This window comes from Gopherus evgoodei, chromosome 6, assembly GCF_007399415.2.
Source record: "Gopherus evgoodei ecotype Sinaloan lineage chromosome 6, rGopEvg1_v1.p, whole genome shotgun sequence".
Lineage (NCBI taxonomy): Eukaryota > Metazoa > Chordata > Testudines > Testudinidae > Gopherus > Gopherus evgoodei.
The window spans coordinates 117,625,611-117,648,596 of record NC_044327.1 but is presented as its reverse complement, the minus strand read 5'-3'; the positions used below and the strand labels follow the sequence as shown (position 1 = coordinate 117,648,596).

General features: G+C 36.1%; 1 protein-coding gene across 1 annotated transcript in view; it reads right to left on the bottom strand.

Moving 5' to 3' along the window:
- Positions 1-615: 615 nt before the first annotated feature.
- TCF4 (transcription factor 4) overlaps positions 616-22,986 on the bottom strand; it is a 326,213-nt gene continuing 303,842 nt past the window's right edge. The window contains 5 exon segments of the mRNA XM_030566724.1: positions 616-3,055; positions 3,593-3,733; positions 5,125-5,354; positions 8,232-8,394; positions 9,728-9,863. Coding sequence (XP_030422584.1) covers positions 3,597-3,733; positions 5,125-5,354; positions 8,232-8,394; positions 9,728-9,863 — 666 coding nt within the window. The 3' untranslated portion in view covers positions 616-3,055; positions 3,593-3,596.

The window sequence follows — 22,986 nt, the reverse complement described above, 5'->3', positions numbered from 1 at the left end:
TCTGCACAGTTAAACCTAGTGTGGATGAGGGTTTACCTTTCAACGGCTATTTTATTCCTAAATGGGAAGTTTGCTATAAAATCACCACCTTATTGAGTGATACAGTTCACCAAAACTGGTGGCTAAAAACTGAAACTTCTACTCAGTTTGAGTGAGAGACAAATGTAAAGACAAAAAATACAAAGAAACCCCCATTCCAAGTTTTATTAAAAATGTCAATAAAGGCAAACATTTATTTTTGTTCAGATTTTTTAAGAGTTAACATCAATTTGGTTTTATAATGCATTTTCTGATAATAGTTATCAGAAACCACGCTCTTAAAATTCTCCAATAGTCAAAGGGCTATTTTCATTCCTTAAACCTGATGTGTACATGTATAGATAAAAGTGAATATGATCTGCTGGGTTATAATCTGCCTGCAAAAAAAATATGGTTTGTTCATTGTTGTTTCACGCTTCATATCATAGACAATATCAATGCATATGATATTGATAAAGAGAAACCTTAAGGATAGATTCATAGATTCTAGGACTGGAAGGGACCTCGAGAGGTCATTGAGACCAGTCCCCTGCCTCAGGCAGGATCAAATACTGTCTAGACCATCCCTGATAGACATTTATCTAACCTACTCTTAAATATCTCCAGAGATGGAGATTCCACAACCTCCCTAGGCAATTTATTCCAGCACTCAAAAGCATAGTTATCATTAACAATGAGTGAGATTAATCTTTGTCATACCCATTTTCATATAAACCAGGCCTGTTAAAAGTCCAGCATTTTAAAAATAATATTCATTTGTAATTCTGAATTAAACCTTGTGCCTGCTGCTCTATTGTGTATACCTAATGGCGTAATCCACCTCCACATTTGAGAAACTTATCAACAAATCAAAGCATTTAAAATTTTCCCACTACTGAACATATTTACAGGTTTCAACACGCACGCAGCTAATCAAAATGTTTATGGGTATGTAGGTGATCACGTTAACTATCATATTTGTTCTTTACGTTTTCAGAAACAAACAGAAAATTCAGATTCTTGTATCTCACTATTTCATTTAAATGAGACTTTTTTCAACCACACAGATTGTTTTTAAACAAAAAACTGATACAATGTATTAAAACACATAATAACAAGAGTCTACATGTAAAAATATAACTTTTACATACACGATTTCAAAATAATGATACACTTGCCATTTGTTGCATAAAATTTACAAATGTATTTTTCATTACTATATAACTGGCAAAACAGGAGAACAGATGGAACATTTAGACCGTTTTGATGGATTTATGGCATTTACTCAGTGCTGATAGGTGGAAAATCTACTTGAACAGGGAGATTTTATTTAAAATACATGCCAGGTTTGTGTGGCTGTAAAAATAGAAACTAGAATTAGAGACAAAAGGATGCTGACAAATACTTATCTAGGAGCACTATCTGTTAATTGTACTGTACACCAAAGTCAATCATTATAAGATCCACTATGGAAGTTGGTTCAGTTGTGCCCAGACTTCAAAGCTAGTTGTCTGATGAGTTGCTGTGCCATAGTTTGATCTATGTTACTATTAAATATGTTAAGTAAAAACTTCATTCATACTGGCCAGAGAAATACTGTACCACCCACCTACCCCCTCCTCAAGAAAGTGCAACTTAATGCTTTAGGACTCATAAGGCTTGTTATAATGTTGCATGATGACTGAATATTGGCATTTTGCAAATGAAGGAGGAGGCAGCAAGTGGTCTACATTTAAGTAATCCACTTGAAAACAAGAAAAGAATGAAAAAAGGAAGTCAATCAAATCGGTCACATTGCTTGCAATTCTCCCAATTGATGGTTTTGCCCCACCCCCCAAAAAATCTGACCATGTATTCAGAAACGCCTCACTGCACACTATTTAGGCTACACACATAGGTAACACTTTAATTGGTTTGTTAAATCACAGCCACTTTGATTATGTAATGTTTCTGATGATATAAACATTGGAAGGCACAGTGGTAACATTGTAGCATTCTAACCTTGTACCTCTGAAAATCCCAGAATAGGGTCAACAAGAGCAACATTACGATTCAGACAAATTCATTTTGCCACGTCTCAGTAATGCAGCCTGTAATATCTACACATGATGAGACTTTAAAGTCCTGTGTTCCTAAAAGACTGGAGAAACAACTCTCTACCTACTTACGAATGAGAAGCAACGTCAGGGTCAGCGTTTCAGCCTGCACTACCCCTCCAGAGAAAGAGTTGGCACTACAGGTTATAATAACAAGAACAGGGGAGCGGGACAGAAATAAGACCAAAAAATCCTTATTTACAGTAAAATCTTCTTTTTAAAAAAGTTAATCAGTACTATTTTTTTACAGGAGCAAAAAAGTCTGAAACAAATGAACAAAAGCTTACCATATTCACTAAATTTTTAATATATATTTATATATATATTTATATATATATATTTGTCATAGGTCTATAAGATCCATCTGTTCCTCCTACCCTAAGGAATGGCTAATGTCATCACTTCAGTTTTCATTAGGACGTTTGCTGGTTTTGTAAATATCTGGGCAGCAAAGCTTCCCTTTTACTATCCAGTAAGTATAAACACTAGCTGTCTAGCACACCAACAGAAACGTTCGTTTTTTTCTTCAGAAGTACACTTTTTCATTATTGCAAGTTTACAATTTTAAATTAAATATTTTTTTTTCAGACTTACAAATTAATTATATTTTTTTTCCAAAAGAAGTTTAGGCACAAATGCATTGTCCCACAGTGTGGAGAAGATTGCCATTCAGTCTCTAGGCTGTGCATTTACAGCTCGTAACATACTGCTTTAAACATTCTGAATGATATGTTAAAGAGAGTCGTCCCTCAAGTTGCACTTTTTGCTTTTGTTTAATAATCGGGAATGCTGATATCTCTTGCGTCTGTGATTCTTAACTACTCAGACTTGTCTTATATTACAAAAAAGGGGTTAAGGAGAAGTGTTTATGTGGGATTAAGATAATACAGCTGTTAAGGAAGTGGTCTCTTGTTTAAATGAAGAAATGTGGCAACTTGGACCTATGAAAGAAGTGAAAAAATACATCAGTCAAGTATTGTTGAAGACACACAACTTTATCTTCTTTCAATAAATTATTTGAATGTATTATTGGAAATCTAAGTGCAGGTGCAAGATGATTAAATTTAAGTAAATTTTATAAGGATGGCCCTAATTTTATTCCTAGTTGCACATATGCAACCATAAGAATGGCCATACTGAGTCAGACCAAAGGTCCATCTAACCCAGCACCCAGTCTTCTGACAGTGGCCAATGCCAGGTGCCCCAGAGGGAATGAACAGAACAGGTAATCATCAAGTGAGCCATCCCCTGTCGTCCATTCCCAACTTCTGGCAAACAGAGGCTAGGGACACTGTCCTTGTCCATCCTGGCTAATAGCCATTGATGGACCTATCCTCCAGGAATTTATCTCCTTTTTTGAACCCTCACCTCCACTCCCAATCTGGTCCAGAGTCTACAGAATGACTCTGTATTCGGTGTCTTTTGCAGAATTACTTGTGTATGTATTGTGCTTTGATCACTGCTGAAAATGAACTTGCCTTTTTACATCTGTCCCATATGATTGGATGCATCTCCCATCCCAGGATGGGGTCCTGCCAAGGAAAGTGGAGGGGGATCTGAAGACACTTTCTCTTCTTCCCTTCTTTTCAGACATGCTGCTTTAGGGTTCAGATTCCTTTCTATTGAATTGAAGCAAAAGGTCATTTCAAATATGTTAAGATTTATACCAAAACGATTTGTTCACTGAATTTGCATCTGACACAATTAATTTATCAGCTACTTCTGATAGATTTCCAGTATACTTTAAAAGCTTTAGAGCATCTTTTACAAGTGAACATCTAATTTTCATTATAACATGAAGTCTTTGTCATTAGAATATTCCTTTCAAGGTATAGAAATGTAAAGGGTGGCATTTATGATAAAGGCTTTGGTGCTTTTAAGCAGCACAGCTTAGTACATACATTTTGCAAATACCTTCATGTTTATGCAATGTCCAAGGGGTTAGCCAAGCTTAATATTATATCTTGGATATTTCTAAGTAACTCAAAATTTGAATATTGGGAATATCAGGGATGCGTGTCAAAGACTAAACTGCCTTCCTCATTAAGGTCAGACTTCCAAAAGATAATTTCAAAAATGGAAAATAAATCTAGAACCACAATGTTGAATTGGAACCCCAGATCCATGCACTCCCAAACAGTGAGTTAGTGAGCTCAGACTCGACCTGAATCATGCAGATAGGACCTGTCTCCATAATATGCTGAACTGGAACCTTGAAACCCAGGAACTTTAAGGTACAACACCTGGATTGGATGCCAGATGTGAGTTTTGTGGGCTTGAGTGCATTTTTAGAATAATCTCTGTATCACCAAGTATTACAGACTGATACTGTATGTTAGACAGGCCTGGCTAACCTCAAAAGGGTTTGTTTTAACATGACTGAAGAGCTAGAGGAATTGAAGAAGATGTGGTAACATTTTCTGGAAGTTGGCAATTTACAGAGTGACCACCTTGTCTTCTTTTAGTAACAGGAAGCATTTTTAAATCAGATTTTTCCACATGACACATTATAGTGTAATACTGTACATTTTGATTTGGAAGTATTTTTCAATGTTAAAAATAATTGATAAATTCTCAATTATTTTTGCCTCCTGGTTCTGGGAATCAGATTTTCCTGTTGTGAATGTATTAGTTTTTAGCTGCAACAGCTTTGGCATAGACAGTGCTGATGGGTTAATTTACTATTGTTTCATTTCATGTACGCTCACACAGCCTTGCAACACTGATCAGCCAAAAAGGGAGACAGACGAAAAGCAGGCTACTGACATGACATTTTATGTACAGCAAAACCTAAGGTTCTTAATCTAATGGAAAGCAAAAGGAGAGTTTTTCTAAGAACTGGAGATAATGACCAAACTAAAGAATTTTTCTTGTGCTATTATACATGCATTTGCGCAGAAAAATCTGTTTTCATCATTACCTACAACACCTTACAATGATTCTTGAGAACCAGTGGAGCTAAATGCTGCTGGATATATAACCTGTTGCAGGAGAGAACTGTGACACTGACCTCTGACTTGCTGTTCTAAGCTGAGGATGACAGCCACTGCCTGGTGTAGAATCAGGAGTTTGGTTTGGGGCTTGTCACTCTTCAGATGGAGTTGTACCATCCGGCCCAATTCCTTGAAAGCCTCATTGATATCACGCACGCGTAAGCGCTCACGAGCATTGTTGGCCATTCTCCTTTCCTTCTCTCGCTCTGCCTTCTGCTCTGGTGTAAGGTCTTCATCATCGTTATTGCTGAGAAACAAAAGGAACACAGTATTTTCTAATGGTGTGGGGAAAAAGTAAGGCAGACTTTTTAAACCGATTTCATCCTAAACCACTGCTGCAATGCACAGGCAGCAATTTTCTGGCTAATTCTAACTTGCCAATAAGCCTTCGCTCCATATATATTATCTTGCTGATAATCATATTTAAATCTCTCTATAAAGTTCGCTCTGAGTAGAGCTCCTGGGTTTGTATTGAAGCATTTACCAGCTAAACAAAACAGAATACAATGGTCTCTGCTAGTAACAACAAGAGAAAACAGTACTTTTCAATAACATATTTTACAAAGCAGCACCACAGCCAGTATTGTTACATATGCATGCATGATAAATCCTGGGAACCTATGCAACTGATATTTTAACTACAAGTCCTTTACATTTCATGTTGCACTTTGAATGCACAGTGAACACATCGGTCTTAAACCAAATCAAGTTCCAGTCATTTTTTATATTTGGTATTCTTAAGCAAGGATTACAGTAATCATTACAGGGTCTATGCAGCTGAAATTATATATAGCCCTTTGGGTCACGTAAGGGAAAAGAGATCCTCTGTGCAGGACTAAAAGGAAAGTAATAGAATGTCCTAACCAAGGGGCTAAGGAGTTAATGTAACGTGTCAGCTTACTGTCTTGCATGACTAAAAGGCAGGAGCAGAGCAGGATCATGTGACTGTGATTAGTGACGTCCATGCAGATTATAACTCTTTTACCCTACAATTCTGGGCATGATGCCAATGGCTACCTATTCCATTCCCTATCAGTGCCATTGTGAGTGGGTTCATGGGTTGGATAAAGGCCCTTTACTCTTCTATAATTGATGGGTGGGCTACTTTATCTGCTGCTATCCAATAACGTGGTATAAAATGGGGCTCTCAGCTCTGGGCAGCTCAGAAATAACAAACCTCAGACAGAAGGGGGACACCTTAGAATTTTTTCAGTTGAGTTATCTGCTGGGCCATTCTGGAAGGACCAGCCCCTGTCATTTAGACGGTGTGTGTGTGTATGTGTGTGTGTGGGGGGGGGTGAGGTGGAGGGGAATACTGTACTTGGCTTGGCAAAGTCTGATGCCACCTGTGTTAACACAGACTTGGAAAGCCACAAATAGATGGATTAGGAAGCATACAAGCAGTATCAAGTAGCAAACAGGATGCAGAGACAACATAGTCAGGAAGGCCCATGAAATCTCTGTATAATTTACAACTGGATAGAGCCCCAAGTTTAATTTCTGCATCATTTTGTGCAATAAAACCTGTTTCTATCCTAAACATAATGACAATGATTTTAAACTGAACACATATTTTCCAATGACTCAATGGCTAATACATATTTTAAATTGGTTATGCAAATATATTGGTAAGTTTAATAGCCCTAACACAACATGTATTTAGAAGTATAACTAAATAGCAAGAGTAACCTTTTAAAGTTGCAAGGTTCTTAAACACAAAAATAACAGTTTACAAAAGCTTCAAAGCACACATTAATATGCATAAGTGACAGCCTACTTGTTAAATTAACAAGAACTGAGAAGATCACCCTGCAGCAGCATAAAGGTGCTTTTGTCTTGCCATATCATAAATGGACATGAAAGTACCTCTTTTAAATATGATTTTTACAACGCATCATTTATTACGAGAAAACCTCAAGTGTCATACTTTTTACTCTGATCATAATAGATGTGTATGTAATTAATATTTGTAGAAATCAATGAGTGCCTGAGAATAATGGGGTTTTTTTTAAGAGCAAAATGCTTGCTCAGTGCTACTGAACTAGTGTTTTTGGAATAAAGATGATTGATCTTATTCACAGGCTTCCTATTTTCAGACAGTATCCAAGACAGTGTTGTTTTGAAGGAGAAGCGACAGCCTCAAACTTGGATTTATCTTTTTTATTTAAAAACCAAACCAAACCAGGAGAGGACCTGAATTTCAATTGTACTGGAATTCTTAGCTTTGATATACGACCATAAGGTGAAAATCAAATGCTTGACTCCATACACCAGGTCCCAACATAGAACTCAGCCTTGACTGGCCACTAGATATTATTGTAGTAGGAAACTTCTCCTTTATCCTGGTGGTTAGTGCTTAGGGCCTCTATGCATGCGAGTAACATTAACCAAGGACATAAGGTCCAAGATGATAAAATCCAAGGATATGCCTTCACTAATACTTTGTAATATTTTATATAGCATGCAGAACATATTTAGCCCCAGTGGCAATCCAAGTATAATCATGCATTTCATGGCCATTGATGCCTGCAGGGGAGAAATATTTGTCTATATAAAGATACCAAACCATTCTTGGAAGCAGGATATGATATGAACACCCAGCTTCTCCTAAAATCAAGATAAAGGGCTGGCATAAACAGGCATAGCTCCCATTAGTGCTATGAAGCTATGTTGATTTACATTAAAACAGGATCTGGCCTAATGGATTTATTTAAAAATGTAAGAGACAAGAGTACAATATGTTGGACACTGATAAACTGTCATGCAAATATGATCTGTTCTGAGAACCATACATTAAAAAGTGAAAATAAATATTTTATTCCAATTTTTAAGCAGAGGTGTGGATGAAAAGCAATCTGCTAAGCATATTTTAATCTTATAAAAAATTTATATTGGGGATAATTTGCTTAGTGTCCCATTTCATGATTTGAAAGGAATTTTAGGAAGTCTGGAGTACAAGTATCTGAAATGATACTGTTAGTACTACCAGAACATGCCTTCAGTTTCCTCTTAGTCTGTGGATTTACCTGCCAGGAAAAAAACTCATGAGTTTCTTCCTGTTCTGTTCACTTCATCAAAATCCAGTAAAGGAATTAAATGAAGCGACACTATTATATACTGTTACCTAGATCTTGACCTAGTAATTGATTTGATATCCTTCTTGTCATCGTCTAGTTTCTTGTCCTCAGAAGATTTTGTGTCCTGAAGGTTTTCGTCTCCTTCGTCGTCAGATTTGATTTCAGAGCTGCCTGAAGATACACTTTGCCCTTGCAGTCCAGTTGGCATACCTATGGGAAAACACAGTGATTTTCTGTTACCAATGTTTAAGCAAAGGTTTGAATGCATTTGCATGTACGTTCCTTATTAATGCCACCTATTGTTGGATCTGTGTTCCCGTCTGTTCTTACAGCCACTCACTTGGACTGACTGGTGCAGAAGGGAGTTTCAAGAATGCAGCTGCTGAAACCATTTTTCAGCACTGGCTTTGAGGCTCAATTCCACTTTGCAATCTTTCTGGAATAGACGATAATTTCACTGTCTACCAAACATCAACTAAATTGCAATTAAAATCATAATCATGGAAATCACACACCTCATGTTCTGATTAAGAACCCAAGTGTCTATGAGCTATTGCACTAAGCTTTTTCCTTGGGCAATGATTTAACAAGAAATAGTAATAAAAGACTGCCCCTCTATAGCACCTTTCATTCAAGGATCTGAAGGTGCTTTACAGATTCATTACCTGTATCATTCCCATTTTACAGAATGGAAACTGACACACACAGAGTTTGTGATCTTCACCAACCTCATACATTAAGCTAGTGGATTGGCTGTGTAATACGACCTAGAATTCCTAACTCCCAGTTCTTTGTTTAAACACTAGACAATGTTTCTTCTTCTTAAAAAAATTCTTAATATGCCATTCCCATAAAATAATCAAAATACCTTAGCCATGAAGAATGAGTAAGAGCTTGTAAGCCATCATAAAAGAAATTTTGAGTTGTTTCTTCCATACTTTAATTGTAAAATTAGCAGCCTCTAGGAATAAAGATAGACCCTAGATGTACTCTAGGAGGTTCAGTTAGTATCACACGTATTTTGAAACAATACTGCTTCTATACACATAAATCTTACAGGATTCACAAAGCACAGCAAATACTGTAATACAATTAAAATCACTTTGGCATTTTTCCTCGCATCTAACTGAAGTCAATGGGAATTCTGTGTGTAATGGAACCGCAGGGTCTTAAGTTTACTCTTTTTGATTTTGCATCCTAAAAGAGTTTCTACATTTCTCTACTGCTTGAATTATGTTAGTACTAGAACTTGCTGTCCTGGGCTAAATTGCTTGGATGCTTGTAACTGTGATTACTAGAGCATACCAGATAGGATGTCTGGATTAATCAGAACTATATATCATGTTTCTCCTGACTCTCTCCTCCCACTCAAGCTGCACTATGATCTCATTGTGTATTTGAGTGATCACTACTATGAATCCAAGTTCCAAGTTGACTCAATTCCAATCACTGTAGCATGTATAATTAAAGTTTTTTAATGTAAAAATACAAGCATTTAAGACTGCCACATGGCAGTGTCCTGACAATATTTTGGTGTACTTACCCCTGTATGGATCTTGGGGTGGATTTAAATCAGGGGAAGTAGCAGACTGAACTGGTAGCTGTGGAACTGGAACCTGATTTGGCACAAGCGAATGGCTGCCACGCAGACCGACACCATCTTCACGATGAGCTCCAACCTGTAAAGAGAAAAGTCACAGAGTTTAATGTGATATGAAGGTGAACACGGATATAACAAGTTCCTCAGACAGTGAAGAGAGACTAAAGAGAATGGCAGACATCTAAAAATAATGTTCCTTGTAGCTTTTTCACTAGAGGGCGCCGATGTACTGTATATCTACATAATATGCAAAACCACTTAACACTCAAGAAGATGCTGTGCAGCACATTTAGTGACAAATATGGCAGAGTAGCTCAGGCAGGTAAAACGTCAAATTGTCTCCCAGGGTGCTGCAGTGGAGCGCACTGATTCATACCCATCTGTCTTCTATCATGTCCGCCAACAGATCTGACAATTATCTTAATGCCCATATGCTTAATTGTGGGCTTCTCAATTCCCCCATTGCTATCGGAAATCCTGCAGGAATTTAAATTTGGCATTCAACTTTCATTTCAGAGGATAAGATTCTCAAGCCTGCCATTTTTTTTCCATAATGCCAGCTAAGCCTCTGACAGCGGAAGCTACAGCAGTATCTGACACAGCCCCTATTCGGCACAGATATAATAAAACATCACCTGGCTTTCCAAAGCTAGGAGCCCATTCCAAATTAATGTTCACTGTATTTCATTAACCATAGAGTTCCAAATCCAAAGGGGCACCATTCCTGCCAACACCATGACTCCGGGTAATATACCAATAAAGATTTTATTAAACACACCAGTAATGCCATCATCTTAGCTGACAGTGTGGGCACAATGGAAATACATCCATTATTTTCCATGTACGCTGCTCATTGATGCACTTAATAAGCTAAAATTGTCATAGAATTAAATACAATGGACGGTAAGGAAGGACAATTATTTACTCCAAGCGCAGAATTCTCAGAAGCTGTGGATAGGCACTCTGATTTCAAAGAGCCTCTATAGTACACCACTGGAATTGCAGGGAGCAATCTCTTACATTTCTTAAGTTAAAGCCAAATAGCACCTTGAATGGAATAAATCAACATTTCAACATGTAACAGTTTTCATTTTGGACATTCTCAGGTGCTGATCCTACCACTGGATGAAATGTGTCTCCACAGATTATGCACTGAGTAGAGAACTCTAGGTGACTCTTCATTCTCAAAAAGTGTTATCCATGGTTCAGTACTCCTGGAGTACTAAAAAGTGTTTCTAATCAGACTTACAAGATAATATAGTCTGATTGTTACCAGCAAGGCAAGACCACAGTAAGAAACATAAAAGGGAACATTTCCAAAGGGGACTCAAGAAAAACTTTTATTTTCAGATTAAATTCAGATAATCAAAAAGCCAGTGTAATATAACAGAGATAAAAACACTCCCCTTTTTTAAGCACTTTAATTTTTAAAACATGATATCTCAAGAGACTTTAGAAAATTAGTACATTTACTCATATATTTGGTTACAAGAAAAAAGAAGGTGGTGTAGCTCATGAGTCTACAGATCTAAAATGCCACCACCATAGGAATAGTGTTGCACATAAGATACAAGAGGTTTCAAGAATCTCAAAGATTCAGGAGAGAAATTTAGTGAGGAGCACTCTGATAAAAAAAAAAAAGGCCCTTAAGAGCAGCTTCTTATTTGTGAAAGGAAAATATGGTAGCTAAACATACTTTATCTGGAGATAGATAGAGTTAAGGTTCTGTAAACCGTAGAGGATTTTCTCTGGTAAAGCTGGGGGGGACAAGTGTAGGAATCTGTTTGGTTTCACTCTAAATGATGACACTTTCACTTGGAAAACAACAATCAGACTTCTTTTGAGCTACCTGAAGGTGTTAATATACTTTGGCAGACATGTTATCCCATTCAAAATGCCTATCTCCTTTCGGCCAAATTGTAGTTGACAGTAAGACTGTAACTAGGATGGCTAAAGTCAGCACACATGATTCTGACGGTTCATTTTGACTGAATTCCCTAATGACATAGTCTATGGTTTTATCATAAAACAAGGAGAGCTGACTGAAAAAATCCAAAATTTACAAGTTTGATGACTGTATTGAAATCTCGAATTTAGAGAGAAAGGGATGAAATTGTTGACAACTATTTTAGTGAAAATGACATTTTTTAACCAGTTCTAATAAAAACTACTAAGAAAAGCCGCAGATTTCTTCTCTTCTTCAGCTTCACAAGAAAATTTGGAAGTAATATCATCACATTTCTCACAAACAAATGGGCAAGTCTCTTTATATTTCTTCTTTTATTGCCCACAAATCTAGCAAGTCTGTTGAGATTAACAAACACTTGTTGCAGTGAACTGGCCATAAGCCATACATTAGGGAAAGACCTGGTTTTATCATCTGTTGATCCACTACGCCAATGTACTCAACTCTGCCCAGGAAGGGTTATCTCACTTTCTGTGATATGAGTGGCAGTCAGAAAGGTCCATCTGGGCATTGTAAAGAATCAGACTTTGGGCCCTTCAAAACACAAAAAACATATATCTTACCTGGCTAGGTCCATCAACTGCAATAGAGTTTTGGCAGGGCTGAGTTTGACCCAAGAATATTGACTCTATTCCACTCTGTTCATTGCTATAAAATATAATTATGTGATCATCTGCATGTTCTATCTTTTTGGATATTTCATTTATGAAAATCTGTAGCTCATTTAAGTCTGTTCAATGCCAGGACACTGTACTGCACCTGGCACTCCTGGAGGGACCAAGAGATATACTACAAATGTTCTTCAGTCTATTTTGGACACATCTTTTAGAATAATTTGGGGATTAATTATTCATCATTTTATCTTCCTCTATTCCCACATTCAATTATTTCAATCTAACCAAACAACGTATATAACTGCCCACTTTATGTCACTCTCATACTCCCCTACTTTCTCTTATGTCTCAGACTTCTCCCTTGCCTACAATACCTCATCTTCTTCAAATCCCCCCTCAAAACATGCTTCTTTCCATGAGTTCTATAAACTCTAGTCACCTCATCAAAAACAGTTACAAAGAACCATGAATGACACCAACTTATGCTTAACATCACTGCTTTATTTCTGCCTTTTGATGTTACCTCTCTCTTTCTCTCATCTACATCTATTTCGACTGTATGAACCTGTGGTCAGGATCTATCTTTGGTGACTTTACAAAGCATAGCATCCGATGGTTGTTGCTAGGTAGATGATAAATAAATAGCATAAATTCACTGCAGCAGTGACTGAATATTTGATGGCAGCATTAACACAATCAGAGCACTTAACCAAAAGTAACGTGGCTTTATTGTGTTTTGAGATACCTCCTGACATAAAATGTGCTTTATCCTTCAGTCCTAAGTACATAACCAGTCACCTTGATTTGAGGGGGCAAAGACTGATTCAGAGACTCCACACTGAACTTTACTTTTATGTAAGATGTCCTTTGCATTTGATGTCCTGAGACCCACGATGAATCCCTTAAATTGAAAATGGAAAGACAGAAGGGTGGAACTGCTCAGAAGATGTTATGAATAAAACTCTCTTCAGTCTTTCCTTTGTTGAAATGTGCCAGTCATAATTGCTTATATGAGAAAAGAGATGTCATTTTGGTCTACTACCTGATGTTCTGGAACTGAACATTTTTCTATCTTGGTGGGCAGTTTTGCGGGGGAGTGCCAGCATGTAAATGGGAACTGTATAGCCCCCCCTTAAATATATACAGTCAAATTTTCAGAAGTACTTAAATGACTTAGAGCATAAGTCCCATTCTCAGAAGCAACTTACAATGTATTTTACTGATGTATAAAAGTGTGCCAATTACTATTGTATCTAGGTACACATGCATATACACACACATTGTAAGACCAAAATTAGCTAAACAATAGTAACTATGTATAAAAAACCCAACCACTCTAAACATCCATGTCAACGAAGGAAGTGACTTTCAGTCAACTGTACTCTACTGAGAACATTCTGCCATCAGATATCAGACATTCACATCTATCAGCTGTATGATAAAGCACATCAGTTGATCTCTACAGTCGTGAGAGAACACAGGAAAACAGGCAGAGGCTTATTAAACTATCCCTTAAAGTTCAAGAGTGCAGTTAAAGTTCAATTGAATACAGAAAGAAAACAGTCTTTGGTGCACAGGCATGACCAGCGCTACTAAGCAGAGCAGCCACCACATTAGGTACCAGCTGCAACTACAAATAGAAGGATCTTCAAAGATTGCCCTATTTAGACAGGATTGCAATAATGATAAAGATGTTGATAACTAAAGTAATGAAAGCAAGAAAGAAAATCATGGTTACCCTACCTTGTGCTAATGGAATAATGTACTCCTTAGCCATCTGGGACTTAAGAACCAAATAAGGTTCCTTCCAAGAATATCCTTAAATTGTGAACCTCACTTGCAAATAGTGGGTAAGTCCTTCAACAATAACATCAGATGCCAACCCATCTGTTATCCCCAACCAATGAGCATTTTGTCTGTGATATGAACAACAGGTCTGCCCCAAGACAGTGAAGATATGACTCATTCCCTGGGCCCAGGGTCGAAGATCTATAAATAATACCATCTTTAGAGAATCAAGCTCAGTTTGAAGTTCTATTAATACTTCATTTATTGACCTGTCTTTAAACAGACCCCTGCTTGAACATTCAGCAGATGAAAAACAAACAAACAAAGTATGTTCTCTAGTATTTACGTGTAACTCTTTGTGTTTATTTCCTTTAGGGAGTCATAATAACAAAAAAATTCTATTCTCCTTGAGGTTTTTTAGCTAAAAGGAAACAGAAGAAGTCCTTATCTTGTGTTACTGTGGCCCCTGAGGTTAAGAAACTCATGAATAACAAACATAGTGTGTGTGTGTGTGTGTGTGTGTAGACGCACAGTCCCAACCACCTGCAAGTAACTGGGGAACAGGATTAGGCTACTGGACTGTTTAGCATTAAACTCTTTGACAGGTGTTCCAATATTAGGATGATGGGTATAGAGAAAACCCAGATGGAAAAACAGATATTTGTGCAATATTTTTGTTTGTCTTTCACGGATTTCTTTTTTTAAATTTTATGAGCTGAAATAATGGTAGATTTGGTTCTCACAGTATTTCCTTTGACCTTTTATATAAAGTACGGAGATTTTCAAGTATGAATACCAGGCTTTTCAGTTTATGCCTTTTGACTTTATTTAGATTTTTGTGGGTGTTACGAAGCCCTACCATAATAGCAGAAGCTATGGTTTTCAAAAATATATTGCAAAAGTAGTTTAAAAAAGGGAAAATACTTCGATAGAATAAAAAAAAATCTCAAAAGAACCTATTATGTGAAAGCACATGGAGGTATCTAGAACAGAAGCATCTTTTCTATTAGGATTTTGGTTTATCGGAACTGGAATATAGATTTAACTATACCAAAAGAGATGTGTATGTGTGGTGACATTTGATGTTTTTGGTTTTTTTTGAAGATTCACATTTTGTTTTCTGTTAATGCTAACATGAAACTGTCTGAAAAGTTGAGACTTTATTAACTTTCTAAAACTAGAACTTGATTAAAGGAAAAAGGTCACGTAGCCTTCTGGTGCATTCATCATGTTTCAACCTTTGATTTAGAAAAAAAAACAAACCCAACCCACTATCCTCCTCCAAAATCTGCCGAGAAACAATTAAACCCATGCATTCTTAATTTTCTGAATAGTTAAAAAATATAATTATAGTTCATTGACCCACAGGCAAAGGCCAGGGTATGTAACAAGTTCACTGAATTCAACAGTTGTTCCAACTTGCCCATGATTCACAGATTTCAAACATTGGCACTTTAAGTTAGGTGGCCCTTGGCAAGTCTCTGTCTTCCTTTGTATTTTGTTACATGTGGGGCGTTTAATGAAGACTGGTAAATATCGCTGGACTATATTATGCTATTGATTTTTACGCAGAACCCCCACTGGCTTGAATGGAGGTCCTGCTTAAAAACTGGTCCATTGTATGTATCCTGTAGCTATCAACAAACAACGACAAAAAGACATTTACTGTTTTCACTCTCTCTGTTTCCAGGAAGCGTTTTTGAAAGTAATTATGCTTCTTTGTTTAAGAGGCCTATTTCATGAATGTGAAAATGTATTAAATTTCATTTGGCAGTTATCCAATCCTTGTTAATACTATCTCCTGAGATAAGTGTCTACAAAACAGGCTTTAGACCTTAGCTACTCCTCCACTATCATTCTAGAACCACACAGCACGATTAGAGCTTTGCCAGTCCAGGAACAGCTAGTTAATGGAACTGACATGTAACTACCTAACCTCACCTTCATGAAAGTGTTATTAATAAGTGAATTGTTTGCAAAAGGATAGTTTCACCTTAGCTGCCTGTTGAATATGAACAGCTATATGCCTTTGATTTTCAAAATACTGACCTTTAAACTACAGTTGCATGATCAGAACCTTAAACTTGGAAATAAAACCTAAACAGAGGTCACACACAAACCTATGTGTGAATATACAGGTACATTAGATAGATACTTGTTTTTCAGCAAATACAAAGAGAAAAGTTGACATGTTCTCACTGTAATTAGATACCCACTGACAAAGAAAACTGTTTTGATATCTTTGAATTGTAATCTCCCCATGAAATATCAATTACACATGACAGCTCAAGAGTGCTAGATTCCAGTTTTAATTATCTTGTCAATATCTCCATCATATCAAAAGAAAGGAAACTTATTTTCTCGAAAATGAAGGAACACTATTGAAACCAAAAGTGCATCTATAAAAGTGAGAAACAGTCATACAAACATTACTTTGATTGCTCACAGATGGGCATTTGCAGTTCATGTATTGCAGGTAGCAGACAAAAGCTGAAAAAGTACCCCTTTGTTTACCATTAACTCTTCCCACACTGAGACACAACACTTCACACAATTCGTATTAACATATAACTCAGAAAGAATTTGACAAATTCCACTCTGAAAACAAAGATGCAAAGGGAATGCTAACAGGTATTTTCTAATGCTTACAAATTCAGGACGTTCAACTGAATGATTTCCCATCTCAGGATAACAGCTACATATCGCAATTAGGAAGAGATTAATTCGATCAGCTAAAGCTATGAATGGATTTAACGAGCAACTATCTTGGTACCTTTACAAATATGATGACCTTGTGTTATCCAATTAGATAAATAAAAACATGTGGCACGCAAGTTGTAAAGTTATACATGTTAACATGTGTTTAATATTGTCAAAATGTATAAGTTTGACAGAAAACAGATTTGCGTAAACCCCTTATAAACCTCAACTGCTATATTACAAAGGGAACAACACAGGCCACTTTGACACAAATGGTCTCTTACTCTCTATGTGCATTATTGATCCAAATTATTCACTCTTATTTTACGGCACTGAAGTCTTTCATCTCCATGCTATACAATAATAATTTCCATATGACCAGTGGCTCAGTGATAAATAAGATCAAAAGAAAAAGGAAGGATTTTTTTTAAAAAAAAGAAAAGACATTAAGGGTGGCATTAAATCAGGAAAAATAGCAAAGTTCAACATTTTCTTAATACAGAAAAAAGTACCAAAGAATACTAAGCAGCTTTCCAAATATCTTATGAAAAGGCATTTTGCGAGTAAGTCATATGCAAAATCCATTTAAATGCTGACAAAAGTGGCAACACTGAAGTTGAGTATTTATATATATAAAGAGTGCCACGTCTTAAGTAGAGGCAGGAAGGCAGTCTGAACGAAACAGCGGCTTTTATGTTATGTACTGTATGATAGAATGCTGCATGGCAAGGCTCCATGCATTTCTCTATACTCTTTCCGTCCTATTTAATGGAGGTAGGCTTGGGTAATCCAATGTTTCTGAGGGAATCACAACATTGCTCAACTCTAACATGAGCTCTGCAAAAGGAAGTTTTATTTGGCATTACACATTGACTGGAAGTGAAGAGCCAATTTCCCAAACAAATTTTCTTCTAGTGCTGCAAAAATTACAGTGTTAATCTCCATTCCCAAACAGCTGTTAATAATCTGCGAGAGATGTGTTTTCTTAATTCTTTCTGCCTACAGATACTTTAAGTACACAAGGATTCTATATATTTTAGCGTTTGCTTTTTGCAGACTAATTTAGGTACTGATCTTATTGGTACAATTGGCTCAGTCTCTATTCGTGCTCCACTATAAAGTACCTAGAGAGCATTAATTCAATGTTCTGGTCCTCCACACTTATACAAGCATTTCTTTCATACAAGGTGAGACAATTGAAATATTTTAAAAGAAATCAACCAGTTGCAACATACTATGGAGAGAAGTGGGTTGCCATGGCCACTGAAGTGAAGTCCGTGAAATAATCCTTATGATTTCTTTCCTACAGGGATGATTATTCATTTAAGTATTGGCTAAATCCAGAGAAATACAAGGTTCTAAAACTAAAGGATTAGGAAAATTAACTCCTTCATTTATCTGTGAGTGAAAAACATAGTCAACAAATCCGCAAACTTAGAGAAGTTTTATTTCCTTTTGATACCATATTCCAGTCTAATAGGAAATATCTTCCAAAAAGATTATATGGCCAAAGCGGCCTCTGCTGCTTTCTTTTTTCCACTTGTTCCCAAGCACCTGCTTTAATGGTGACCTCAGCTCTACACCTCAAGTTTCAGACATTTCACAAAATAGCTTTTTAAACAAAAGCCAGCTGTTTCTCATCTAGACTACAGGGGAAACAAAAATCACGGCAGCTTAGAGGAACGTTACCCAGAGACTACCATTCTCCAATAACTTTCACACACACTCGGCTTCACAATGGATCTGTCCATGTGTGGAAACCAAGCAGCTAGCTAATGTTAAATTAAAACTTGGAAACCAAATACTACGATTTTAACAATACACCTAATTAACTCATTTAAAATGAATGAAGTCATTGTGTCAGGACAATGTTTTTGAAAAAGAGTGTCATTTTAAATAATTAATGGATTTTTTTCTGATTAAAACCAACAGTATACTTCAAAAATGGTATTAAGAATATGATGGAGGCTATAATTTACATGAAATTAGGAATGCCAACCAATTAGAAAGAACATGAATGTTATATAAAAGGGTTATACTGCTGCTTGTTTTACAAGCTTTTAGTCCAATAAAATAAGGCTGTTTTGTCCAGTTTTCTCAATTACAAGGATACCTTTTTTTTTGTTTTTTGTTTTTAATTGCAACTATTATAAAAATTAAAGCAAGGAAATAACAGATTTTTAACAAATAAAAAAGCTGAATCTTGTCTTTTAAATAATGCCAAGTTCCTTGACTCTCTTTGTTTTTGTATGAATGACATATAACTGAATTACTTCATGAGTTGCTATTTTAATTTCTAGCGGTGGAAAATTCCATATGTTAATTTAATTTGGATGTTAAAAAATATATAAATGAACATATCCTCTTCCTGTGGACCCTTGTGTGAAGCATGGAAGCAAGCTGATGGACTTCTAAGGAGTGTCTTAAAAAAAATTGTATACCAGTTTTTGTTGTATAATGGTTGTAATCAATCCAATCATACACTGCTACAAAATAAATGTGCTTTTTTATGATTTCTGTGTGAAAGCTAGCATACAAATGCCATTTTACAAAACTCTATTTCAAATGTTAAAAAAACTCTCTACAACCTACATCATCTCTACAATAATGATGGGACTGACTAAAGCCAGGAAATTCACAGTCAAAGGCAACAACATAGGCTTAAGCTCATGTCCTTGTGGTGGGAGTAGAAGCAGATACAATACAAACAAACTAATCTTGGGAGTTTCTGTCTTGACTTGGAATTTCCTAACTTCTGTTATTTTCATAACTGCCATTACTGAGACACAAATATTATGACCAGCTATGGGAATGAGATGCTTACTCTCATCATCTGCATGCCATTACATAAAAATACACTTCCAATTAAATGATATTTCTTAGCAAGATTGCATGTCTGACCTTTGAGAACAAACTAAACTCTTTTTAGTGCATAGAGGTGTTTTGTGTGTGTTTCGCAAACCACAGTACCTTCATTTTAATTATTATGGCTTCAATATTGGAAATGCTTGCGTATGTGCTTAACTTTCCTACCACAAATAGTCCCAATGAGACTATTTATGAAGGTAAAATTAAGCACATTTGTGTTTGCAGGATTGAAGTCTAAACCTTTATTAAGTATGGCAGGTTGTAAATATTAATTTAGTCAAGATTGCAAAATAGTTTGTTGCTGGTGTGTCGAATTAGAGATATTCAGGTTCAAGTAAACACACACCAAGTCACTTTAGAAGGCATATTTATCTGTTACATTGGTTTAGGGCATATCTATTAGAGCTGGGTGAATAACTGCATTTTTGGTTCAGTGGCTGAACAAAAGAAAAAAAGAAAAAAATTCATTTTGTTTGAGTTTTTAAAAGCTTTTTATAAATAAAATTGAAGTGAAATTTGAAACAAAAAGTCAGTTTCAAATTGAATATCTAAACATTTCATTTCAAAAATGTCAAAATGAACTGTTTTGATTTTTCTTGGAATTTTGTTTCTGACAAGAATAATTTAGCAAAATTCAACGCAAATTTGAAAAATGTTTCTGTTGACCCAAATCTGCATATTTCAGTGAAAAAACAGTTTCATGTGAAAAACTTCACCCAGGTCTTATGTCTATTGTACCTATTCTCCTATGTATATATTGTACCTTCTAAAAGCTTCAATTTGTATTTCTGAATCTGTGCTGGGTGTATTTTATTTATATAGATACATAAAACTAATTCAGTGTAATATCCTTTTTTTAGATCAAAAGTAGTTTATGGGTTTTTATCATAAAAAATAAAAAATAAAGGTAACTTTTTTACTTCTTTTCATGGTATTCTGTATTTCCTGCACTCCAATCTTGATAAATTTAATATTTGTACTTTGTAATTATGATAAAAATTACTATAGTTAATTCACTTTTATAGTAGCTTTTGTTAGTGGTTGCCAAAGAAATATTTAATCAGAATTTCCTTGAGAAGTCAGGAAGTATAATTCTACCCACTATACATTGTACCCAAGGTACAAGAAAGTTAAGGTTTGATTCTGCCACTCTTATTTAAGATGAGCAGTGCCTTACTTTGAGTATGGCTCTATGGTACTATTCAATAAAAGAGTGGAAGAAGTAGTCTATAAGTAACTTACCCAAAATCACTCAGCAAATCATCAGCAATGGAAGTGAGCAGTTCTCCTGACTCCCAGTGTAAGTGGGATTAGGAATTTGGGAGTATGGAGCTTCCATACTTTAATTAATTTACTAATTTGTTGCTGCCCTGAGACAATATATGCCAAGTCTGAGCATGAAGTGATTTTTTATGTACCCCAGTTGCCTAATATGAGAGGAAAATTAGAAACAAGGACATCACCAACTGTAGAAATCCAAGGAAACTATTCATGTGCTTAAACTTGTGCATGTGCTTAAGGCTTTGTTGGACTGGGGTTTTAAGGAAACATTGTAGTGACAGAGTGAAATACATGAACCTCCCACTAGAAGTGTCATCCATTTCTCTTAAGAAAACAAGTAATCACAGTGGGACAATTTTTGCTCTCTGCTCCACTGCTGTAAATCTGGAGCAATTCCACAGAAATGAAAGGATGTAATTCATATTTACCATAGTGGAGTTGAGAGCAGAATCTGACCCAGTCTCATATAATTTTTGCCTGGGGAACAGTTTCATACTTGTCCAATATAGCACAGAATTGTGGAGGATATCTAATAAGGAATACCTGCTGGAAACTAACACAGACTCTGGGCTAAATCTCAAGTTACCCTCACATACTCCAAGTTTGAACCCAACAAATGAAGGTGTACAGTGAGTAAAGAAACTTCCACCAGCACATTCTGTACAAGTTTCCGGTCCATACCTCCCACTGCTACTTTATTTACTGCAGCTGGCCAAACTTTTATAGCCTGTTTCATGTATTAAAATTCAAATGTGGAAAACATTACCAGTATCCTCCTCGAATTTAAAAATTTTTTCCCCCCCTTCAACTTCTTTTTCAGAGTGGAATGTATCAAATGGTCAAAGGCTAACTTAAGACTGACTCTATTCAAAAACTATTTCCTTTGTTCTTGTGTTTTTACTTCAAAATTCATACCAGTTTTCCAAAAGAAATTACCAGGCTTGATTCTTTCACACAAGTTACAGTTTCAGACAGTGACTAATACACTTTGTGCACTAGCAGACTGTTTTTTTCAGAAAGTTAAATGTGGAGAACAAGAGACCAAAATTTGCCCTTCTTGTTTTTAGAACTAGCCGTGTTGTCAAAGTGGCACATCTTTCACTGGAGCTGCCCCGTTCAATGTATTTTGTTTATGAGATTACTCATTGTTTTCTAAACTTCAGAAAAGAAGCAAGCAGAAGCTTGTCTTCAATAGCAGAAATGACAAGGTACCATGCAGCAGTTCATAATCAAATCAAATACAATTTTGGAAGAGAGCCTACCTTTTCCTAAAACAGGTACATAGGAGAAGAAATTGAAGGGTCAGATATTTCCTAAAAACTATATGAACAGTTTAATTGTTTGCTATTCTTTTTATTCCAAATCTAACTTCACCTACATCTGGTATTTAAGAGATGACTACATATTTATGGAACAAACTGTCTCTGAAGTGATGCCCTGGGTGCATGTTGCATCAGTTTAACATATGCAAAGTGAACAAAGCTACAAAAATTAAACTCTTTTCTCTTGATTGAGAGCAGATATGCAGAAACAGTTGTAAGTCACAGATCTGGCATTTAATAAAGCCAGATTTTTTCATTAAAAGCAGTATTGTTTAAACATTTGGAGGGAGATAGCGTTGTACAAACTAAAAATCTTAGATTATATGTATCCCAAGTGTATTTAACACATTACCTGAGGCCAAGCTAAATTACAACCTAGAATTTCCTTTTGTGAATTCCCAGCAACTGCTACAGACAGCAAAACAATGTCTGGGTTCATGCTATTTTTACAGGGGAGCGGGAAGAGAGATGGATTTAGCTGGGATGCTGAAAAGGCATCTTTCTACCTTTTGAAGCCTCGCTGGCAGACTATTTTAAGCCAGCATTTTTTAAAATCTATAAATGTCACTGGCCCAATTGTGGCTTTTAACAATGCTTCACCCATGACAGCAACTTTTAACTTTAGTTTTAGGATGGGGCAGAGCCAACCATTAGCTTGACCAC